The 23,395-nt window shown below is 42.2% G+C and overlaps 2 protein-coding genes across 8 annotated transcripts in view; one reads left to right on the top strand and one right to left on the bottom strand.

Annotated features, from left to right (window-relative positions):
* The first annotated feature begins 118 nt into the window (after positions 1-118).
* Positions 119-15,729, top strand: LOC109876734 (snRNA-activating protein complex subunit 3). The gene is made up of 9 exons (XM_031814555.1): positions 119-893; positions 1,218-1,301; positions 1,433-1,514; positions 1,900-2,004; positions 2,243-2,392; positions 3,344-3,426; positions 6,715-6,873; positions 14,083-14,190; positions 14,317-15,729. The coding sequence occupies exons 1-9, from the start codon at positions 664-666 to the stop codon at positions 14,462-14,464; spliced, it is 1,149 nt and encodes a 382-aa protein (XP_031670415.1). The 5' UTR covers positions 119-663; the 3' UTR covers positions 14,465-15,729.
* LOC109879917 (PC4 and SFRS1-interacting protein-like) overlaps positions 15,366-23,395 on the bottom strand; it is a 21,313-nt gene continuing 13,283 nt past the window's right edge. For 4 of the 7 annotated variants that reach the window (XM_031814548.1, XM_031814551.1, XM_031814553.1 and 1 more), the window contains 4 exons: positions 22,351-22,452; positions 21,487-21,688; positions 17,311-17,407; positions 15,387-16,340 (listed from right to left, as the gene is read on the bottom strand). In XM_031814548.1, coding sequence (XP_031670408.1) covers positions 16,292-16,340; positions 17,311-17,407; positions 21,487-21,688; positions 22,351-22,452 — 450 coding nt within the window. In that variant the 3' untranslated portion in view covers positions 15,387-16,291. Of the gene's footprint in view, positions 16,346-17,310; positions 17,408-21,486; positions 21,689-22,350; positions 22,453-23,395 lie in introns of all 7 variants that reach the window. The other 3 variants (XM_031814550.1, XM_031814552.1, XM_031814554.1) reach the window with 2 other exon arrangements.

Genomic DNA, 23,395 nt, shown 5'->3' with positions numbered 1-23,395 from the left:
GCTCCGGAGTGGCGCAGCCGTCTAAGGCACTGCATCCCATTGCAAGAGGCGTCACTATAGTACCTGAGTCGAAACCAGGCTGTATCAAATCCGGCCGTGAATGGTAGTCCGATAAGGACGGCGCACAATTGGCCCAGAATTAGTTCTTAACTGACTTGCCTAGTTAAATAAAGGTTAAATACAAATTTTAAAAAAATGCAAAACGCAGCCCCACAATTAGCCTGTATTAGAGAAGAGGTTCGATTAATCTCGCCCGGGCACCCGTTTAGGCGTGTTTTTGCCGGGCTGAAAGTTGATTGCATTCGATTTGGAACCTGGATGCCCCACTCTGTTTTATGGCGAAGTCGGCGCAATGCAAAAGTGACGTGTATAAATGTATTAGGATTCTGTGATTGCTTTGGATAAAAACGCTTAATCTGCCCTCTCAATGAAAACTAGTCATGGAAAGAGATGCATGTTTCTGGACGGTGCACTATGTTGACAAAATTACCGAGCAGCGCAGATTACTCTTCAATTTGAGATGGGCACCCCTCCCCTCCAGCTTTCAACCCGGGCCAGTGTAAAATAACTCAATCAATCGGTAATTTCTCTTGTATTTTCCCATCTCGAGACACTTCATTACCCAGCGTTACCTGGGAGTTTTGACGTCATTTAGATGAAAAAATGGCGGCGGGCAGTAGCTCAAACGTGAACGAAAATATTCCAGTTTTTGAGTATAAAGACATAAACACCAAACCATTCCACGTTGGCTCATTCAGAACCGCATGGCTTGAGAAATTGAAACCAATTGACTATTCCTACGAGGATAAATACGAAGAGAATGAAGATGCCGACTTTGCAAAGGAAATGGGAATCGCACCAGAAACGTTGGATGAACTGAAAGCTATCTGCAGGTTTGTACAGTAAGGGTAGTTATAAATGTATTTGCTACTCTAGCTAAGTAGCTGAAAATCCATTGTGTCTGTCTAGTTGACAAGCAGTAACTTCTCAATATGCTAGTTATCGTTTGTCAATAATAATATGTTTGTTGTTGAACTTCAGCGTCTATAGTAGTGGACCAGGGATATATCTTCCCTTTGTTTTATGACGCATTTTAGAATATTGGTCAAAACTAGTGGTATCAGAGATGGTTTTTATAAAGAGAAGGTTCCCACCTTTTGCTGTCAAATGACCCATCTGTTCTGTAATCTTCACATTGTTGATTTTTTTTCTTCCAGCGTTGACACTCTTCGGTGTCAAGCTGAAGACGAGCCTCTTGACACGAACGTTGTGCCACCTGACCCCACTCTTCAAACACTAATGTAAAACATTACGTTTTTACTATACAAATGATATCCTAGACCATTTCTACATGACAAATGCAGCAATTCCATGTTCTGCAGACAGTTACTCATGAACTGCATTAAAACAGTGTTGCCTTGTTGATGTTCAGACAGAGGAAGAAGAAGCAGGACTACAAAGACACCCTGAGGATCGATAAGATAAGCAGAGTTGACCACTACCAAGACGAACTGGTTAGTTATACCCTGTGAAAGTAACCAACCCATCTGTTTTAAGTCATTGAAGATATATAAACTTATATTTGTGTTTGAGGATGAATTTACTTCTACCAGGTGTTTGCGTTGCAGACCATTGCACACATATTTTTTGCCCATTGAATATCATTTTTAAAAAGCCTTCAAAAACTTCAAGGCTACTTCTTGGAAAACAATGCGTCACTTGCATAGAGTATAACCTGTTGCTGTAACCTGTAGCGTGACTGACACCCAGAAGTCTACACACTCAGACCCCTGGGTCATATTCTTCAGATTGGTGCCAGATGAACACGACCGACAAGAGCTAAGAGGGGGGCTGTTTTTAGAAATTTGATTGACTTGTGTGTGTGTTTGATTTTTCTAGGAGAGCCTAGCGGTGGGGAAAAGGCCTGAGGACCCTGTTGACTTGGTGCCAGAAGGGGAGATAATTTTGAGCATAAACGTTCTCTACCCTGCCATATTTGAGAGAGTACGTGCAGTTTCACTTCTTCGATTCTAAGTCTTTGTGAGAATCACCAAAAGTTGATAAGCCTAATTCTAACAATCTCCATCATTAAACACAACAATAATGTGCTTTTGTAAGACATGTACATGCTTTGCCTATTAATCTCATTTATACCATGGAATTGTTGAATACCCATTTCTGATTGGCTTAAAGAGCATTCTAGAGCGTGCGTTATTTCCCTATAACGTACATTCTCTTCCAGTTTAGGTATGTGAGGCCCCACATGACCCTTCAGATGCTGGGCTCCCATAGTCTGGTGGACCTGAGGGATGCTATCTGCTGTATCAGCGACCTGCAGGTCTTTGGAGAGTTCAGCAACACGCCTGACATGGCACCGGACTTCATCAGCAAGGTGACACGCACACAAAGAGATCGAGCTCAAACCATACTATTGTAATGGTAGGTGGGTGCTTATATTTCCCTGTTTCACACATGTACAAGTGTGTATTATACACGTGTGAAATGGAAATGTCTTTTTTGCGTATCCCAACTCCCCCTGAGACGCCCTCAGAGATTGGGGTCACGGCCAGGGGTCAGCCATTATCAGCGGCGACCCTGGAGCAATTAGGGTTGAAGTCTTTGCTCAAGGGCACATAGGCATGTTTTTCACGTTGTTGGCTCGGGGGTTCGAACTAGCAGCTGACGCTAGGCTTCCGTCGGGATGTGAATCCATAGTCGGTAGACAGTTCGTCTTAAGAAGTCGTCCCTTACATCACAGAGCAGTGCACAACAAACGAATGAATCCAAATGTTAGACGCTACCACCCCACTTCCAAAACCCAACATTCAGTAGATGTGTAACGGATGTGAAATGGCTAGCTAGTTAGCGGCGGTGCACGCTAATAGCGTTTCAATCGGTGACGTCACTTGCTCTGAGACCTTGAAGTAGTGGTTCTCTTTGCTCTGCAAGGGCTGTGGCTTTTGTGGAGCGATGGGTAACGATGCTTCGTGGGTGACTGTTGTTGATGTGTGCAGAGGGTCCCTGGTTCGAGCAGGGGCGAGGGGACGGACTAAAGTTATACTGTTACAGATGCCAGTAGATTTCTTGTGCACGGCTCTGTGACGTAAAGGACGACTTCTTAAGAAGAACCGTCTAGTCATCATGGATATACAGCTACACAGGTAGTCATTGATTGTGAGTCTTGGAACACATTGACTATGGAATACAATTAGTAACAAATGAGATCATAAGGATGTCCAAGTTGGGAGCTACTCAGCCACACACTCACAGAGAGTATAAGCCTACATAATAGGACTTGATCATCATGTCGGTGTTGGGTGAACCTTTTCACTGTCTGTTTCAGGATCACTTCAAATCCGCCTTCTTCTACTTTGAAGGAGTCTTCTACAATGACATGCGTCACCCTGAGTGTCAGGACATGAGCGAGTAAGTGGCTCTCTTCTTTCTCGCTTTCTCTGACATCCAACTGTCATCTGGCTACGTCGACTGGACTGACTGAACCATCATCCCCTCCCGCTACGTCGACTGGACTGACTGACTGAACCATCATCCCCTCTGGCTACGTCGACTGGACTGACTGACTGAACCATCATCCCCTCTGGCTACGTAGACTGGACTGACTGACTGAACCATCATCCCCTCTGGCTACGTCGACTGGACTGACTGACTGAACCATCATTACCTCTGGCTACGTCGACTGGACTGACTGACTGAACCATCATCCCCTCTGGCTACGTCAACTGGACTGACTGAACACTTCAGACTAGGCTTACTTGAACTCACCGTAGCTGATTCTGTGAGAGAACATCTGTGGAAATGGGCCTGTAGAAGCCAGGGAGTAACCCGAAAAAGACAAAAGCCAGGCCTGTATATTGCAGAGACAATACTGTCGAGAGTGAGAGGTAGGGGCAGATCCACAAAGAATTAAGACAATACTTTTTTCAGCCATAGAACTCTATATTGGATCGGAGATGGAGGTTTTAGGTGTAGAATATTGCATTCGGTTTGCCTAACTGACCCAGACTAAACTATATGCCTGGGTTAACCTTGGGTCATGCGGTGTCAGCGGAATCAACAGATGTTAGATTGTAATGGGCCACAATCCAGTAATTTAAAATGTCAAACCAGGCCACAAGACCCATTGGAAATAGGAAAATATGTTCTACATGCTCTCCTCTCATGCACTTAGCCATTTGCTCAGTATCTGCTATATCTAATGGATATTCGTGTGCATTTTATTGATGAACTGGAAACAACCTGTTGAGTTCATTTTATTTTTACAGGGACAGTGCACATTAATCAACGTTTCAGTAAGTGTCGGTTTTAGCCAGCCGGCTAATTTTCAACCGCAGTCCCTGGGCAGGTTATTAAAAACAATTACAATATAGACAATCATTGAGCAGTGAGCACATGCAGAGCAACATAGGACAAGCAAGACGTAGCATACAGACAGAGCAACATAGGACAAGCAAGACGTAGCATACAGACAGAGCAACATAGGACAAGCAAGACGTAGCATACAGACAGAGCAACATAGGACAAGCAAGACGTAGCATACAGACAGAGCAACATAGGACAAGCAAGACGTAGCATACAGACAGAGCAACATAGGACAAGCAAGACGTAGCATACAGACAGAGCAACATAGGACAAGCAAGACGTAGCATACAGACAGAGCAACATAGGACAAGCAAGACGTAGCATACAGACAGAGCAACATAGGACAAGCAAGACGTAGCATACAGACAGAGCAACATAGGACAAGCAAGACGTAGCATACAGACAGAGCAACATAGGACAAGCAAGACGTAGCATACAGACAGAGCAACATAGGACAAGCAAGACGTAGCATACAGACAGAGCAACATAGGACAAGCAAGACGTAGCATACAGACAGAGCAACATAGGACAAGCAAGACGTAGCATACAGACAGAGCAACATAGGACAAGCAAGACGTAGCATACAGACAGAGCAACATAGGACAAGCAAGACGTAGCACACAGACAGAGCAACATAGAACAAAAAGCAACAAGACAAAATCCATAAAAGCAACAGTGTTTCCACACCTCACAAACTACAGACAACATGGAAAGTGGCAATACACAGCTAGGGATTATGTTCACAATTCTGATAGGTCTTTAGCCATGTCTTCATGTTTTTTGTGAAAGTGTGATATGTGGTGCAGTTGTGTGTCTGATGGCAGTGTGTTCCAGACATTGGAAGCTCTCACAGAGAAAGTGGATTTACTAAAGGTGCTTTTCCTTAAGGGAACTATACAGTCAACTCTCATGGTTTTCTGTTTAACAAAAATACTGAGTGGAGGGGGAGCCAGGCCATTTAGGATCTTGAATACAAGACATGTGTCGGTGTATTGCACAAGATTTTCCCAACTCAGGAGCTCATGCTTTCTGAGGATGTAACAGTGATCATGGCTATTGGGCTTCCTATCAAGCACTTTGAGAGACTGTTTGTAGACAGACTGAATGGGTTTTAATGTTGTACAGCAAGCTTGGGCCCAAGTAGTCAAGCAGTATGATAAGGGGGGGAGTATCATAGACTTATAGTACAGTTTTGCTACCTCTGTAGTCAAACAATTTCGTATCAATCGGAAATCAGCTAGGTTGAATTTAGTTATTTGAATTACGTTTTTCACCTGCTCTTTAAAAGAGCGGTTGGATTCAAGTATGATGCCAAGGTACTTAATCAGATACCACCTGGAGCTTCTCACCTGACACATAGACATCTGGCTCAGTAGCATCTGTTACCCTCTTTGTGAAGAACATGCAGACAGTTTTTTTCACATTGAGATGCAAACACGAGTCACTGAGCCACTTTGTAACCTGGACCATTACAGTAGTGAGTTCTTGTGCAGCTTGTTGTTTGCTCTTTGCATGCACATATAGCACTGTATCATCTGCATACATTTGAACTTCAGACCCAGTACAGACAGAAGGCAGATCATTAATGTACAGGCTGAACAGGAGGGGCCCCAATATTGACCCTTGGGGCACCCACATCATAGCTTAGAGTGGGCGACAGCTCATTGCTCACTCTGACACACTGAGTTCTCCCTTCAAGGTATGATTTCATCCATCAAGGCATCGGGGGAACAATTGAACTTGGGCAATTTTGTGATGAGAATCTCATGGTTAACAGTATCAAAAGCCTTCCTTAGGTCCAGAAACACAAAACAGAAACATAAAAGATCCCAGAAATCTTCATACACACAATTTTCATACACACACAGCCTATTTCTCTAAAATGTTGTGCACACTTTTGTTTACATCCCTGTTAGTGAGCATTTCTCCCATTTGCCAAGATAATCTACCATCTACCTAACAGGTGTGTCATATCAAGAAGCTGATTAAACAGCATGATCATTACACAGGTGCACCTTGTGCTGGGGAACAATAAAAGGCCACTCTAAAATGTGCAGTTGTGTCACTCAACACAATGCCACAGATATCTCAAATTTTGAGGGAGCGTGCAATTGGCATGCTGACTGCAGGAATGTCCACCAGAGCTGTTTAGGGCCTTATTTATTTCAATATGAACTGTAACTCAGTAAAATCTTAAATTGTTTTTTTTTCTGTGTAAATTTAAGATGAATTTCCAAAGCGTATTTTCTGGGTGTTGGCGTTCATTTCTCTTCCTCTACTTTCTACTGTACTTTTCAAATTGGACAATAAAGTTGCATTGTACTATATTTCCAGGACCACCATTGATTGGGCAAAGACCAGAGACTTCCCCACATTCCACAAGGCCAATATGGAGGACACCAGGTTCTATGACCTGAAGGTGAAGGTGGGCTACCCCTACCTCTTCTGTCACCAGGGAGACTGCGAGCACGTTGTCATCATCACCGATATCAGGTCAGAGGTCATTTTGTCATCCATATTGATACCTGGATTTTGAGCTTTGACTTGGTATGTCATTTCCCCCTACACTGAGCTCCAAAAGTATTGGGACAGTGACACGTTTGCTGTTTTGGCTCTGTACTCCAGCACTTTGGATTATAAATGATCAAACTATGAGGTTAAAGTGCAGACCTTCAGCTTTAATTTGAGGGTACTTTTATCCATATTGGGTGAACCATTCAGAAATTACTGCACTTTTTGTACATAGTCCCCCCATTTTAGGGGACCAAACGTATTGTGACAAATTCACGTAAAATATTTAGTATTTGGTCCCATGTTCATAGCATGCAATGACCATATCAAACTTGTGACTCTACACTTTTGGGATACATTTGCTGTTTGTTTTTTTGTTGTGTTTCAGATTTATTTTGTGCCCAATAGAAATTCATGGTAAATAATGTGTCATTTACAATAAAAGTGACTCAAATGACACACTACAGAAATTCATGGTAAAATGGTAATGTAGTGTGTCATTTGAGTCACTTTTATTGTAAATGACACATTATTTACCATGAATTTCTATCGGGCACAAAATCATCTCAAAACAATCAGCATATGCAAGAGCGAATATAGTAGACAGTTGCTGTCAAAAACGGATTGATGTGCTTTGCTGTGTCCTTTTGGTGGACCTGTTAATGACATCCTCTGGATGTTCTCACTTTATTTAGTTTGTCATTAGGTAACTTGACAGTACACCTGTGTCTTTGAAGTAAAAAATGCATTTGAAGTTTGAACTCTTAGTGACATCCTCTCAGGTGATGTGTAGTGAACTTGTTGAACTTAAAGAAATGTGTTTAAAGTTAAAAAAAAAAAAATTTTAATAACTTTTCAGGGAGGCTTGAGTTTGAACTTTTGACAGTTCAAACAGTTGGTAAGTTTTGTAGTGAACTTGTGGAAGTGTTGTGAGCGTGTGACCCCCTTGTAGAATGAACATAAAAGCAATTTCAAATCACATTTGAAATGTTTGTGTTTCTAGTTCTGACAGTGCAGCAATATCTAACATGTAATCTCACAATTCCACAACGACTACCTAATACAAACACATCTAAGTAAAGGAATGGGATAAGAATATATACATATAATGGATGTGCAATGGGAGCGACCATAGGCAAGATGTAATAGATGGTATAAAATACAGTTTATACATATGAGGTTAGTAATGCAAGATCTGTAAACATTATTAAAGTGACTAGTGATCCGTTTATTAAAGTGGCCAATGATTTCAAGTCTGTGTAGGCAGCAGCCACTGTGTTAGTGATGGCTGTTTAGCAGTCTGATGGCCTTGAGATAGACGCGGTCTCTCGGTCCCAGCTTTGATGCACCTGTACTGGCCTCGCCTTCTGGATGATAGCGGGGTGAAAGGCAGTGGCTCGGTGGTTGTTGTCCTTGATGATCTTTTTGGCCTTCCTGTGACATCAAGTGCTGTAGGTGTCCTGGAGGGCAGGTAGTTTGCCCCTGGTGATGCGCTGGTCAGACTGCACCACCCTCTGGAGAGCCTTGAGGTTGAGGGCGGTGCAGTTGCCGTACCAGGCTGTGTTACAGCCCGACAGGATGCTCTCAATTGTGCATCTGTAAAAGTTTGTCAGGGTTTTAGGTGACCTGTTGTTGCGCCGTCTTCACCACACTGTTTGTGTAGTGGAACATTTCATTTAGTCTGTGATGTGTATGCCCAGGAACTTAACTTTCCACCTTCTCCACTGCTGTCCCATCGATGTGGATAGGGTGGTGCTCCCTCTGCTGTTTCCTGAAGTCCACGATCATCTCCTTTGTTTTGTTGACGTTGAGTGAGAGGTTGTTTTCCTGACACCACACTCCGAGTGCCCTCACCTCCTCCCTGTAGGCTGTCTTGTGGTTGTTGGTAATCAAGCCAATTACTGTTATGTCGTCTGCAAACTTGATGATTGAGTTGGAGGCGTGTGTGGCCACGCAGTCATGGGTGAACGGAGTACAGAAGGGGGGTGAGCACGCACTCTTGTGTTGAGGATCAGCGAAGTGGACAGTGCTGTTTCCGACATTCACCACCTGGGGGCGGCCCGTCAGGAAGTCCAGGGCGCGGTTGAGACCCAGTGCCTCAAGCTTAACGATGAGCTTGGAGAGTACTATGACGTTGAATGCTGAGCTGTAGTCAATGAGCAGCACTCTTACATAGGTATTCCTCTTGTCCAGATGGGATAGGGAAGTGTGCAGCGTGCCGGCGATTGCATCGTCTGTGGACCTATTGGGGCGGTAAGCAAATTGAAGTGGGTCTAGGGTGACCGGTAAGGTGGTGGTGATATGATCCTTGCCTAGTCTCTCAAAGCACTTTGATGACAGAAGTGAGTGCTACGGTGCGATAGTAATTTAGTTCAGTGCCTTCTTGGGTACAGGAACATTTGTGGCTATCTTGAAGCATATGGGGACAGCAGACTGGGATAGAGAGAGAGAGAATAGCCAGCTGGTCTGAGTACGCGGTCCGGGCTGGCGGCCTTGCAAGGGTTAACACGTTTAAATGTCTTACTCGCGTCGTCCACGGCGAAGGAGAGCCCACAGTCCTTGGTAGCGGGCAGCATCGTTGGCACTGTATTAACCTCAATATTATCCTAGTTTGTATTATCCTAGTTTGTCTGGAAGCAAGATGTCAGTGTCTGTGACGTGGCTGGTTTTCCTTTTGTAGTCTGTGATTGTCTGTAGACCCTGCCACGTATGTCTCGTGTCTGAGCCATTGAATTGCGACTCCACTTTGTCTCTATACTGACATTTCACTTGTTTGATTTGCCTTGCGGAGGGAATAACTACACTGTTTGTATTCTGCCATATTCCCAGTCACCTTTCCATGGTGGTCTGTTTTGCGTGAATGCTGCCATCTGTCCACGGTTTCTGGTTAGGGTAGGTTCTAATAGTCCCAGTAGGTACAACATCTCCTATACGCTTCCTTATAAGCTCACTCAGACTCGGCGTATACTTCAATATTATTCTCTGAGGCTACCCGGAACATGTCCCAGTCTGTGTGATCAAAACAATCTTGTGGATTCTGATTGGTCAGACCAGCGTTGAATAGTCCTTAGCACGGGTACATCCTGTTAAGAGTTTCTGCCTGTAGGAGGGAGGAGCAAAATGGAGTCGATCACATTTGCCGAAAGGAGTGTTAGGGAGGGCGTTGTATGCATCGCAGAAGTTAGAGTAGCAGTGACCCAGTGTTTTTCCAGCGCGATCAATATGCTGATAGAATTTAGGTAGCCTTGTTCTCAAATGAGCTTTTTTTTTATTATCCCCAGCTACAAAAAATACAGCCTCCGGATATATGGTTTCCAGTTTGCATAAAGTCTAGTGAAGTTCCTTGAGGGCCGTCGTGGTATCGGCTTGAGGGGGGGGATATACATGGCTGTGACAATAACTGAGGAGAACTCATTATAGGTCGGGTGAGCAGAAGGACTTGAGTTCCTGTATGTTGTTACAATTACACCATGAGTTGTTAATCATGGAACACAACCCCTGCCCTTCTTCCCGGAGAGATGTTTATTCCCGAGACCCACAAAGAATCGACTCTGACCGCATATCCCGAGAGAGCCATGTTTCCGTGAAACAGTATGTTAGAATCCCTGATATCTCTCTGGAAAGCAACCCTTGCCCTAATATCATCTACCTTGTTGTCTAGAGACTGGACATTAGCAAGTAATATACTCAGAAGCGGTGGGTGGTGTGCGCACCTCCCAAGTCTAACCTGAAGACCGCTCCATCTACCTCTTCTCCGGCGGCTTTGTTTTGGGTCAGCCTCTGGAATCAGTTCAAATGCCCTGGGTGGTTCAGACAAAGGATCCGCCTCAGGAAAGTCGTATTCCTGGTCGTAGTGCTGGAAAGTTGATGTCGCTCTGATATCCAATAGTTCTTCCTGGCTAACAATGTAAGGAATGATTACATTAAAAAAATAAAAAATACTGCAAAGTTTCCTAAGGCCTAGAAGCGAGGCAGCCCTCTGACAGAGCCATTCTGGTCAACCCGGGTAGGTCTGCCTGTGTATAAGTAAGTCTTAGGCTTGTCCTGTGAACACTACGAGCGAGAAGAAACCTAGAGAGAGGAACAGAACTCTAAAGAAGGAAAAAAAACATGGAGTTGTCACTTACTGACACACCGTAACATCGGAAGTAGGATGATGCAGGCTTCAATAGAAAAAGGGCTTAGTGTAAATCAGCACTACAAAAAATAGTTGTCTACATTTGTGCAGAACCCAAATACTATCCATAAAGGTACTGGGAGATCAAGTGGTTATATCTAATGGACAGCTATGGGGTATGATTACCCAGCCTGTAGAGTGAAGCTCTATACCTTAGGAGAAGAATATACAGACCAAACCTTGAGTGGAATACAGGCTTGAGGACTAGGATGTGTTTCACAAGGTGGTGTGTTATGAGCTGAGAGTTAGATAAAAATGTTATTTATACCTTGTACACAGGGTAGGAGGGTAAGGGTTATTTATACCTTGTACACGGGGTACGAGGGTAAGGGTTATTTATATATTGTACAAGGGGTAGGAGGGCAAGTGGGGGTGTTAGGTTACAGTCAGTCCCAGGTCAAAGACAGACATGCTCTTCTCTAAGAACTGTAATTAGAACAGTCTTTTCATATTGCATAGAAAACTTTCATTGTAATATGTATGCTTACATTTCCGTACCAAAGATTTAAGAAAATAAAAGGTTTTAAAGAAAAATGTTATTTACCTTTTAAAGAAAATCTTTCGATCTGTCTCTCCCCGCCCTGTTCCTGTCTCTACACAAGAGCCAATGGGTTCTTGAGATGTGTGTCAAATCAAAATCCAATTATATTTGTCACATGCGCTTACTACAAAAGGTGTAGTTCTTACTGTGACATGCTTACTTACAAGCCCTTAACCAACAATGCAGTTAAGAAAAATTGGATTTAAGAAAATATTTCCTAAATCAACTGAAAATAAATAAAAAATGTAACAATAACGAGGCTATATACAGGGGGTACTGGTGCAGGGGGGGGGGGGTGTCTGGTTACAAGCAGGGGTATTTACAAGCAGCGACGTGTCTGCAAGCTCGGAACTCTAGGCGTCTAACAGAACGCCTTAATGCGTTCAATATTATGAACTTAGGGTGACCCTAGGTTCACAACATGCCTAATGACCTGGGCAGCCACAATGTTTCTGCTTATGAAGCAATAAATGATTGACAGGCTTAAAACCACCTAAAAATATCATTTTACTCTTTAACGATGTGTTCTTTACTAATGACTTAAACAGAATGTTACTCCCTTAATAACCTTTTACTGCAGTTGGATAAATAAGGGTCACAGAGTGATTTCTTGGGAGTCTTAAACAAATCTACTTTGAAACAGAAGTATACACATGACACACGTTGTTATGGGCTTAAAAAAAGACACCTGTACCATGTCAGATACAGAGTTTACATTTATTCAACTGAGTTTGCATCTCAATATACCACTGAAATGTAACAAAGTGCCTGGTGTGTTTATTGAGCTGTACACCTATGCTCAGTTGGTCAATATTCCCCTCCAGTGATTCCCCAACATCTTGTCAACATGTGCTTTTCCACATTGTTACATTACAGCCTTATTCCAAAATTGGATTAAATAAACAATTTTCCTCATCAATCTACACACAATACCCCATAATGACATTAGTGAAAACAGGCATTTTAAAATATTTGCAAATGTATTCAAATGAAATGCCTTATCTACAAAAAGGGTCTAAATGCTTGAAATTAAATATTACATTTATGTATTTTTTTTCAAACATTTCTAAAAACCATTATATGGGGTATTGTGTGTAGATTGAGTGGGGGAAAAACCATTTAATCAATTTTAGAATAAGGCTGTAATGTAACAAAATAAGAAAAAAAGTCACGGGGTCTGAATACTTTCCGAATGTACAAAGTGTTAATTTCTAAACGGGTCACCCGATATGAATGAAAGTAAGCTCAAATTTAAGTTGACAGTCTACACTTTAACCTCAGTCATTAAATCATTTAAGAATCAAAGTGCCGACTACAGAGCCAAAATATGTTGCTGTATCTATACGAAATCAATGTGTCAGAAATCAGTTCACCTTACTCATATCAGTACTGTGAAGAAGGCCAGATTTCTGGTAAGAGAGCAGGTCAGGGGAAAGTGCTGCCCTTTCTAGATGAATAGGATAAAGTCATATCTTTGATCAATTCACTCACATGATAGAGCCTTGAGGCTTTCCAATTGATCTATATTGTAGGTCAGCCTTTTCAGCTTTCTGAGACTGATTTGATTTAAGTTTTAGCCTTCTTCTGACTGGTTTTCTTTGCTGGAGGCACTAACTGTGCATGAAGGCTGGTTTTGTGGCGTGATGTTTCCAAGAAGGCCTCAGCCTCAGTGCTGCCAGTAAAACTGTTATAAAACTGTGCTGGCTCAGATATTTTCCCATCACTTTGTCCTTTTCAACACAGTTTTTATTTATTTAGCCTTTATTTTGACAAGGAGTCAAGGCTGAGATCAAGGTCTCTTTTCCAGATGAGCCCTGTTTTAATACAGTACAGAATACACATTCATTCAAAAAGAATTGTGATAGTGTTTTGCTTTTCATGTGTTGTTGGGTTGTTTTAAAATACATTGTTCAGTAAAAGATCCCCTAGGAGCCATCACATGCCCTAGACCAGTGTTTTCCAAACTCTGTCCTCTGGACCCCAACGGGTGCACGTTTTGGTTTTTGCCCTAGAACTACACAACTGATTCATCAACCTTTTGATCATTTGAATCAGCTGTGTAGTATTAGGGCAAAAACCAAAATGTGCCCCCCATTGGGATCCAGAGGACCGTGTTTTGGGGAAAAAAGTGCCCCAGTCCTACAGCACAGGGGTCAAGCTCATTCCACGGAGGACCGAGTGTTCGCTCCTCCCTTGTACTTGATTGATTAAGATGAGCAATTAGTAAAGAACTCTCCTCACCTGGTTGTCCAGGTCTTTATTAAAAGGAAAAACAAAAACCAGCAGACACTAGGCCCTCCATGGAATGAGTTTGACACCCCTGCATCATATTTTAAAGTGCATTGGAGATCATTCCACGCTAAAGGTGAAAGGTTCCAGCTACTATGGTAGATGTGTAACAAGGCTTGGTTTGGCTGGGTTTCATTAGTGTGGACATGGTATGTTTTATTTTATCCCTGCCCAATGTTTCCAGACTGGCTCATAAGGATGACTGCCTGGATAGGAAGTTGTACCCTCTCCTTACCCACAAGCACAGGGTCATGACCAGGAAGTGCGCCGTGTGTCACGTCTACATCGGCAGGTGTGTAGAAAAAATATAATTCTCTTACATGACCTGGCCAAAAAAACATCCCTAACAATTGACTGTACATTCGTTTAAATTCATTACAAGTTGTCAGTGTACTAATTTGGCTTTTGTTTTTTTCAGATGGTTAACCACAAATGATCCATTTGCTCCAAATGACCCGTGTCTCTTCTGTGAGCGATGCTTCCGCATGCTTCACTACGACAAGAAAGGAAACAAACTAGGACAGTTCCTGGCCTACCCTTATGTGGACCCTGGGGCCTTCAACTGAGACGTCCTGTTTCTCCCTCCTACTGCTGGGCAGTATTAGTAATGGCACATAGGGCACATATTTCTGTTGGCATTAAAGCACTTTATTTACTGTTCTATTTGTCTTGGGATTCATGATCACATGGAAATGTTTTTGTTGTAGTCATAGAATTGTAAAGCTCAGACTGTTCGTTTCATATTGATGAACCTTCAGTGGTGAGCTGGTGATGTCACCAGCTCATGCTACTCATGAGAAGTTCACTTGAATGATTATAGCTCGTACGAAGAATTTGTTTCACTAATTAAAGTGGAAATCAGTGGGACAACACCCTTCTGTCTTCTACCTCTGGATAGGGATCTCGCCCTGCAAAAGCTCTTGAGTGGTGACTTGGAAGGGTACTCTAGCAACGTCTTGATTCAAAACACTTCAATGGAATCATCTTAACCGATCTGTTAAGCTAATGATGGCCATTTTAGACCGGAAAGCTCAGATCTGAGCAAAGATGTTCGGCTAATAGTTTTCCGTGTGACCTGTGAAAGATTGACCGTCGACTTGACACAGTACCATTGATAGAAGCAATTTATTTGAATGCGTACAGATGAGGTCAATTATATTGGCGCCACTTGTACTTTGCAGTAGAGCAGAATGTTCTGCTTTCTCTTACCCTGTAGGCACCTGCAACTTACTACAGGTGACAAATGACTTCATGAAACTCATTGCCTCCAAATGAATGAATTTTGAATAAGCTAGTCTAGGCCATTTGACTTAAGTGAAAAATATAAATTTTGATTTGGTCCTGTGAAGTGTAAACAAGTTATTCATTTAAATGTATTTTGAAGGAAGTGAATCATGCAAGGGTGCCAATATTTAACCACATCTAAAAATGAGTACTCATGTTTCAAACAAATTAACTGAATATCAATTTGTAGTTACCGACAAACGGTTATTGAACCAATGCTTTATTACAAAGGAGGCTAAACAGGCTTTCAGACAGGCACAAAAATACTCTTATTTACAACAGACAGACATTTAAACTTGGGTGTGCGAGTGGAAGAAAAAAAACTTTGGCACAAGTAGTATTTCCTTTCTGTGCAAGAACAAAATGTGCACCTACCCAGAGTAATATTGGTCAATATTAAGTACATTTTACTAAACTAACTAGTAATACAAAGACTCCTCTACCAGTAACTACCGTATATTTTATCTATCTTGTATAATTCAGAGAGTTGAACTGCAAGATCTTGCGATGTCAAACGTTAAGTGATTATTAAAAGACTATAAAGCTTCCTTGTCCCACTCCATTTTTGCCATGACATTCTCAAACATGATACTGTCAAATTTTCACCACATAGCAGAATAGTTCAAACAAAGTAAGGTCAGGGATGGGTTAGATATGCAAGCATTATTGGGCTAGCCTAGTGGTTAGAGCGTTGGACTAGTAACCGGAAGGTTGCAAGTTCAAACCCCCGAGCTGTCATTCTGCCCATGAACAGGCAGTTAACCCACTTTTCCTAGGCTGTCATTGAAAATAAGAATTTGTTCTTAACTGACTTGCCTAGTTAAATTAAACATATTTTCCTTGTGGAACCACTTTTTACTACCATCAGTTTAAAAAACAGCCACAGTAGATGCAGTCATCATAAAAAATGAAATCTAAAATAGGACTTTGGAAGACACTGCTCTGTAGGGTTTAAGACGTGGGTGTTCAGAGAAGAGCCTGGATTTGTACGACATGTCAAAGCAACAGGACCTCTTATTGGTGGTGTTTGGACTAGTGTGTGCAGGTGGGATCAGCACAGATCAGTCAGGACTCAGGAGAAGGTCAGCAGCACCAACATCCCCTTCAGTTTAGTCAGTCAGATGTTTCTTCATCAGTTGGTTTCCTCTTGGGCCTTCACTACACTGCCGGCAAAGGGATTAGAAAATGGGACGGCAACTAGCACAGCGCTGTTAAGAACATTTATAAAAGTTATAGAAACACAACATGGGGATGTAACTAGCACAGCGCTGTTAAGAACATTTATAAAAGTTATAGAAACACAACATGGGGATGTAACTAGCACAGCGCTGTTAAGAACATTTATAAAAGTTATACAAACACAACATGGGGATGTAACTAGCACAGCGCTGTTAAGAACATTTATAAAAGTTATACAAACACAAAATGGGGATGTAACTAGCACAGCGCTGTTAAGAACATTTATAAAAGTTATACAAACACAACATGGGGATGTAACTAGCACAGCGCTGTTAAGAACATTTATAAAAGTTATACAAACACAACATGGGGATGTAACTAGCACAGCGCTGTTAAGAACATTTATAAAAGTTATACAAACACAACATGGGGATGTAACTAGCACAGCGCTGTTAAGAACATTTATAAAAGTTATACAAACACAACATGGGGATGTAACTAGCACAGCGCTGTTAAGAACATTTATAAAAGTTATACAAACACAACATGGGGATGTAACTAGCACAGCGCTGTTAAGAACATTTATAAAAGTTATACAAACACAACATGGGGATGTAACTAGCACAGCGCTGTTAAGAACATTTATAAAAGTTATACAAACACAACATGGGGATGTAACTAGCACAGCGCTGTTAAGAACGTTTATAAAAGTTATAGAAACACAAAATGGGGATGTAACTAGCAAATTGACAAAATACAGATACTTTGAAGATGTGCTTGGTTTAGGACTTCTTGTTCATGAAACTCAGACCCAAAGAGATACAGTGAACAGAGTGAGATGGAGGACATTCGCCAACGGCCTAAGGAACATGCAGGATTGGTCTTGTGAGCAAGCACAGACCTCCAAACAGCCAGAACCTATTGGCCCCTGTCGGTCTGTCTGTCTTACCTGCTGTTATCACCTGTAGAGACCTCTTCAGCAGGCTTCTCCTTGTCCGATTCCTGCTTCTTATCATCCGGACTGGAGTCGCCATTCATATTGTTATCTAGAGCAAGCGTCACACACACACACGTCAGGAACAGACGCACACGCAGACACACACACTTTCAGCCTGCATTAATAATCCAAACAGACAACCATCTTCTTGCCCAGACACACATTTTTTTCCAGCTCTCCTTTTACAACCCCAAATCTGAAATCTCCTGTAGGCATTAGGAGGGGGATGACATGTGATACGCTCATGCCTATATCTGGGCCAGGCGGAGACTAATCTGATTTTCTATCCATTGGAAATGCCTGTTTCATGGAGATGCTTATCTGAGGTATGGCTAAGTGGTACGGATGTGGTCCCGACTAGAACACAACCCTCCTGGTCATGTTAAGACTTACGGAGCCCGTCGTAAAAAAGGGCATAATGCCTACAGACCGGTCATAGTCTGAAAAGTTATAGGATCACAGAAATGGAATTCTATGATGGTAAGGCTGCTGGGGCATTTTACTATGACTCAAATCCAATTTTTTTGCATACCTGATTATAATCTGGTATTTTTCCTGCAGTCTGAACAACCCCAAAAAATTAAAATCACATTAATCTGATATTTCAAGTCACATTTCAAATCACCTTTGTATGTGGTTTGAAATCAGATTCAAATCGGATGTATTTTTTCTCAAGTGTTTTTTTTGGACTGTTTTTAGGCATATCTTGTTGCTTGCTGATACTCTTGACAGTTTTGGCAAGAACAAGTGGTAGCTAACTATTTTGTTAATTGTTTACAAACAAATTAGTGAATGTGCTAGAGAGCTAAACAGCTAGCTAGTTGACTGCTGTGGCTAGCCAAAAAGGACTCATTTTCAAAGTTGGATCATATACTTTGAAACTTTAAAAAGGGTGTTTTTACCAGGGGTCACTCATATTACCGCCAGTCACGAGTCATGACCGCAGTAAGATTCCACGTAGCCGTTCATGGTCATCTCCCTTTATGGACTATGGACATTCTTTGGTAGTTCCCAACTTGCTAACTACCATCAGGTCCTAATGGCCTGCTACTCAGGGCTCTATTGTCCCACTAACCACTCTGATGTCAATGCAAATACAATTGAAAATCACATCCAGCACTTATCAAAACAGTAGCCCCATCTTACTTTTAAAACTCCCCGCACGGTGATGATTCATTTGAACAGTGTAAAACATAGTTGGACAGCTCTTTCTAAGGGGATGATTCATTCAAAACTCCCATAAGCATATTGGAGCTGATGCATGAGCCCAAATCCCCCAAAAAGAAAATGGAATGAAGATGTTATAAAATACATACGCCTACTGCATATTACACATGTTGGAAACACAAAACTGATTTCAAATGTATTTGGCACATAATTGGTCCACTCTATACAAATGATAGTAATTGCTTTTCAGTGTGGACTGTATTATTATGCATAATGGATGGACTGGACCTGCTGCTACGCTCCAAAATGTATACCATGAGTCTGGGAGAGAACGTACAGGCCTAGGCCATGCTGTTGGTTCACTGATTGTGGAGGTCGGCTCACAGTTAACCTGCAATTAGTGAATTTGATTTCATTTTGAATAGCCTTATAATAGGGAATGTTCATGATTAATTGGGTGACATGCTTGGAGTGAAATAAATATTCTTTTATTTCTCAGCTGCTCATATTAAGGACATGCTGGCTATAAACCCCAAGTAGCTTACAAAACGGGTTGGTGGGAAAGCGGGGGCCTCCACTCACTATTCGAGTGCAGACAGATTACGTCTTTACCCCCCCTGCCTCTGTTCCTGCCCATTTGATAAATGGGCCATTCTAAATTGAAACAAATGTTACATTTTTGGTAAAGACCAGACTAAATTGAGAATAGTTTGATGGTTGAATATATGATCAGTTGATGAGAGAACAGCTGTGCAGCCTGAGGCAAGGAACAGAGTGCAAAGCTTTTTAAAAATACTTTTCCAAATCATCAACAGCTTATAGTCAGTCGGACCATGCAGACCATATACGTTCTGATTTCTAAGACATTCTAATGTTTGCATCATTCACAACTAAAGTTCCCAAATAACTGTAAATCTAGTGTATAGGACCGGTTTCAAATGGTCACCTTTATGCTCAACATACATACTTCATATGTGCACTTGCTCCAGAATGGGAAAATATCCTTTCTATTTGATGCAGCTAAGTTCAATGATATTCTTCTTACTATAAAATCATAGAACATAAAATAATGTGATGGGACTTCTGTATTATCAGCTAGATGAACAAGCCCATAGCATGGAGCATAGCCAGATAACATAGGCCTACAGTAGCCTGGCCGACTCATGTTCTGTTCTTCTGAAATACCTTTTCTTCATATCATAATGTTTCTTTAGACCTGACTAAAATACATGGACTTATTGCGATGGTGTCCATTAAATTGATTTAGACTTTTGTTAAATGTAGATGTTCCAGAGGGGCGAATCAGCGGCTTGTATGCGAGGAGGCATGGAGATGCTGAAGGTGTTTGTTAATTAACGGTCAATTACCGTGAGACACCCAGTCTTTGCATGACAATAACCCGCTGACCAGATTTCATGACCCTAAAACTGATTTTGAACATTGAAAGCACCTGGGAAATGTCCATGGCAGGTATTGTTGTCACCTTAGCTTGCTACACTTGGGGCGGCAGCGTAGCCCCTGAGCTGACAAGGTACAAATCTGTCCTTCTGCCCCTGAACAAGGCAGTTAACCCACCATTCCTAGGCCGTCATTGAAAATAAGAATTTTTTCTTAACTGACTTGCCTAGTTAAATAAAAGGTAAAATAAATGGAGTGCTAGGAAGCACGTCACGAGCACCACCACCAATCAACACCACCCGTCGTTACTATGACAACTAGCGTAGCCAAGTCAGAAAATGACTTGTCTGAACACACACATATCCAAATTTGGTCACATGCAACTTGCCATTTGGACAGTCAGTATTCCTAAACCGTTTTGTGCATTAAGGCCTGCAATGTGAACAGGGCTTTAGTCTACACGAGTAGCCTAACCGGTCATAAAGGGTGGCCAATGACGTGGCCAGAACACCAAAGCCTATATGATCAGTAGACAACACTCTTTTCATACAGGGATGAATGCACAATGCTCACGCCAATTTTCATTCCAATGAATCTCCCATTGACAACATGACGATTTATGCAAAAGTTGAGTGTATTTCCAGTTTGGATCCAGCCCACCATAACTGATTAAATACAGTGTCAAATCATAATACGATATGTGGGCATAACTAGAATTTGAGATAATTCTCCTAATGTTAACACTGCCTGACTTATGCAAAAAATCAGATTTGTGTGTGCATATCACAAGTTGGCATTGAGCCAAGAGCGAATACGTAACTACCTATACTAAGTGAGTGTTTATCTTTCATCACAATATGTTCCCACAATAATTGTTTATGTAAAAACTGTAATTACTAAAAAACATTCTAAACAAAAGGGCACAGATCTGTTAAGTCTCAGAGTCGGTTTGGCCTTTCTCTATACTGGCTGGTGAGGAGTTTCTCCCAAACAATTAGTCTTTTGGACAGAAATTCACAGGATATGTCACAGGCCACACAATGAGCATTGCAGAACACTGAGGAAGACACACATCCTTCTGAATCTGTAATGTTTGATGAGTTGATGCTCATCATATCTAGGATTTCTATCAGATTCCCAAGGAGGAATATGTAGGGCGTTGACCCTAACCACAGATACTGGGTAATATTTCTTCATCTTTCTGAAGGATTCTGTAGGCTAATCTGATCTGAGACAAGTACTTTTGGACAACTTCTAAACCCAGCTATTGTTGAGTGATCAGGTATCAACCACACGACTCCAAATTACATTAGCCCACTGAGCTAAAGCCTTGGGTTTAGCTCTAGGTCCAGACATACAGTCAGTAGTGTGTCACCAAACCATCTCCCTTACATGTATCACTTATCTCCCACTCCACAAGACCCTGGTCCCACTCCCATTGTTGACTTGTTCTCCCTGACTTGCTCAGCCTTCTTCAAAGCACCACTCTTGGCTTTACTAAGTTCACTAGTGTGCAGCTTGCCAGTGTGTATATAGGAACAGAGCCCCAGTCCCTCACAGTACCTGTGTTGTTCTCCCTGGCCCGCTCAGCCTTCTTCTGTGCTCCCTTCCTGGCCTCCTCCTGCTGCTTCTGCTCTGCTATGGACTTGTTGAGCACCTGGCTGAGCAGCTGATCCCCCTCCCCCAGCAGGAACATGCTCTTAAACTTGTTGTACAGCATGGTGGACTTGTCCATGATGTCCTGGCTGGCCTTGAACCTCCGGATCTGCTCACCCATGGAGAACAGACAGTAAATACAGGAGATATAGCTGGTCCTCTGTAGCTCAGGTTGGTAGAGCATAGCGCTTGTAACGCCAGGATAGCGGGTTTGATTCCCGGGACCAACCCGTATGTAAAATGTATGTACAAATTAATAAGTTGCTTCGGGTAAAAGAGTCTGCTAAAGGACATATATTATTATTAGAATATCAATAGCATTTCACTTAATAAATCCCCAGATCTGGCAACAAAGAGCAGCATGTACATGGGGTATAAAGTATGCATGAACATATAAACATGCACCCACAGTTGCATACAATTAGCAGATGTTCTTATGTACTCTTATAATGTGATGACCTAAGCAGAAGGAGAGGGCCAAGTGGCAGTAGGTGTGAGTCTATGACCTAAGCAGAAGGAGAGGGCCAAGTGGCAGCAGGTGTGAGTCTATGTAGGGGAAGCTCTACCCTCAACCCCAGCAGTGTGGGTCAGCACATGCATTCTGGGACACTTTTGGTGACATTCACACTTCAACATTAACTCAGGACACAGCAGCTGTGTGGAGGGACTAGCATAATGATTGGTCACTTGGTTTATGGTGAAACAAAAGGCATTGGGAACTAAGTGTTTGTGTGTGTGTATGTAGGGGGGCAGCTCTGACAGAGACGTTACCTTTTTGAGTGTTGCAATGAGCTCTGAGTGTTTCTGCAGGTGCTGGGTGGTGACCTGCAGCATGCCCAGCTCATCCAACGCCACCAGACACTTCTTCACATCCTACACACACACACACACACACACACACACACACACACACACACACACACACACACACACACACACACACACACACACACACACACACACACACACACACACACGAGACAAAACTATTTATCTTCTTCAACCAGGTGAGTAACAGCCTATTAAACAAAAATACAAAAGGTCTTACCCCCCCAAACAATAATAACAGTACAGTGCAAGGCTGGGGTCAATTCCATTTCAATTCACTAACTGAAATTGGCCATAACTTTTGCTGATATTGTCACCAATACAGCTGCTGGTTTTGTCACCAATACAGTTGCTGGTTTTGTCACCGATATAGCTGCTGGTTTTGTCACCGATATAGCTGCTGGTTTTGTCACCGATATAGCTGCTGGTTTTGTCACCGATATAGCTGCTGGTTTTGTCACTAATATAGCTGCTGGTTTTGTCACTAATATAGCTGCTGGTTTTGTCACTAATATAGCTGCTGGTTTTGTCACTAATATAGCTGCTGGTTTTGTCACCGATATAGCTGCTGGTTTTGTCACCGATATAGCTGCTGGTTTTGTCACCGATATAGCTGCTGGTTTTGTCACTAATATAGCTGCTGGTTTTGTCACCGATATAGCTGCTGGTTTTGTCACTAATATAGCCATCTTGCCCATTTGAGAAGGTATGTGTTGACTGGGCATAATGGACATGACTAAGTCACCCAGGATAAAATCATCTGCTAAATGGCATATTATATGTCACCCAGAAATACGTCTGGTAACATTCAGGAAGGTGTCAAGAGGTCAAGTGAACTCAATGACAACTAGTGTTCCCCTTGTCCACACGGGTACTCCTTGTATATAAACTCCTTATTTGTTTTTATTGTGTTACCATTTTATTTAGCAAATATTGGTCTTACTTTTGAACTCTGCAGTGTTGGGAATGGGCTCGTAAGCATTTCACT

The sequence above is a fragment of the Oncorhynchus kisutch genome, unplaced genomic scaffold (assembly GCF_002021735.2).
Source record: "Oncorhynchus kisutch isolate 150728-3 unplaced genomic scaffold, Okis_V2 Okis07a-Okis12b_hom, whole genome shotgun sequence".
In the NCBI taxonomy this organism is placed as follows: domain Eukaryota; kingdom Metazoa; phylum Chordata; class Actinopteri; order Salmoniformes; family Salmonidae; genus Oncorhynchus; species Oncorhynchus kisutch.
Note: the sequence above shows the minus strand (reverse complement) of the source record. Positions and strands in the feature narration are given on the sequence as shown.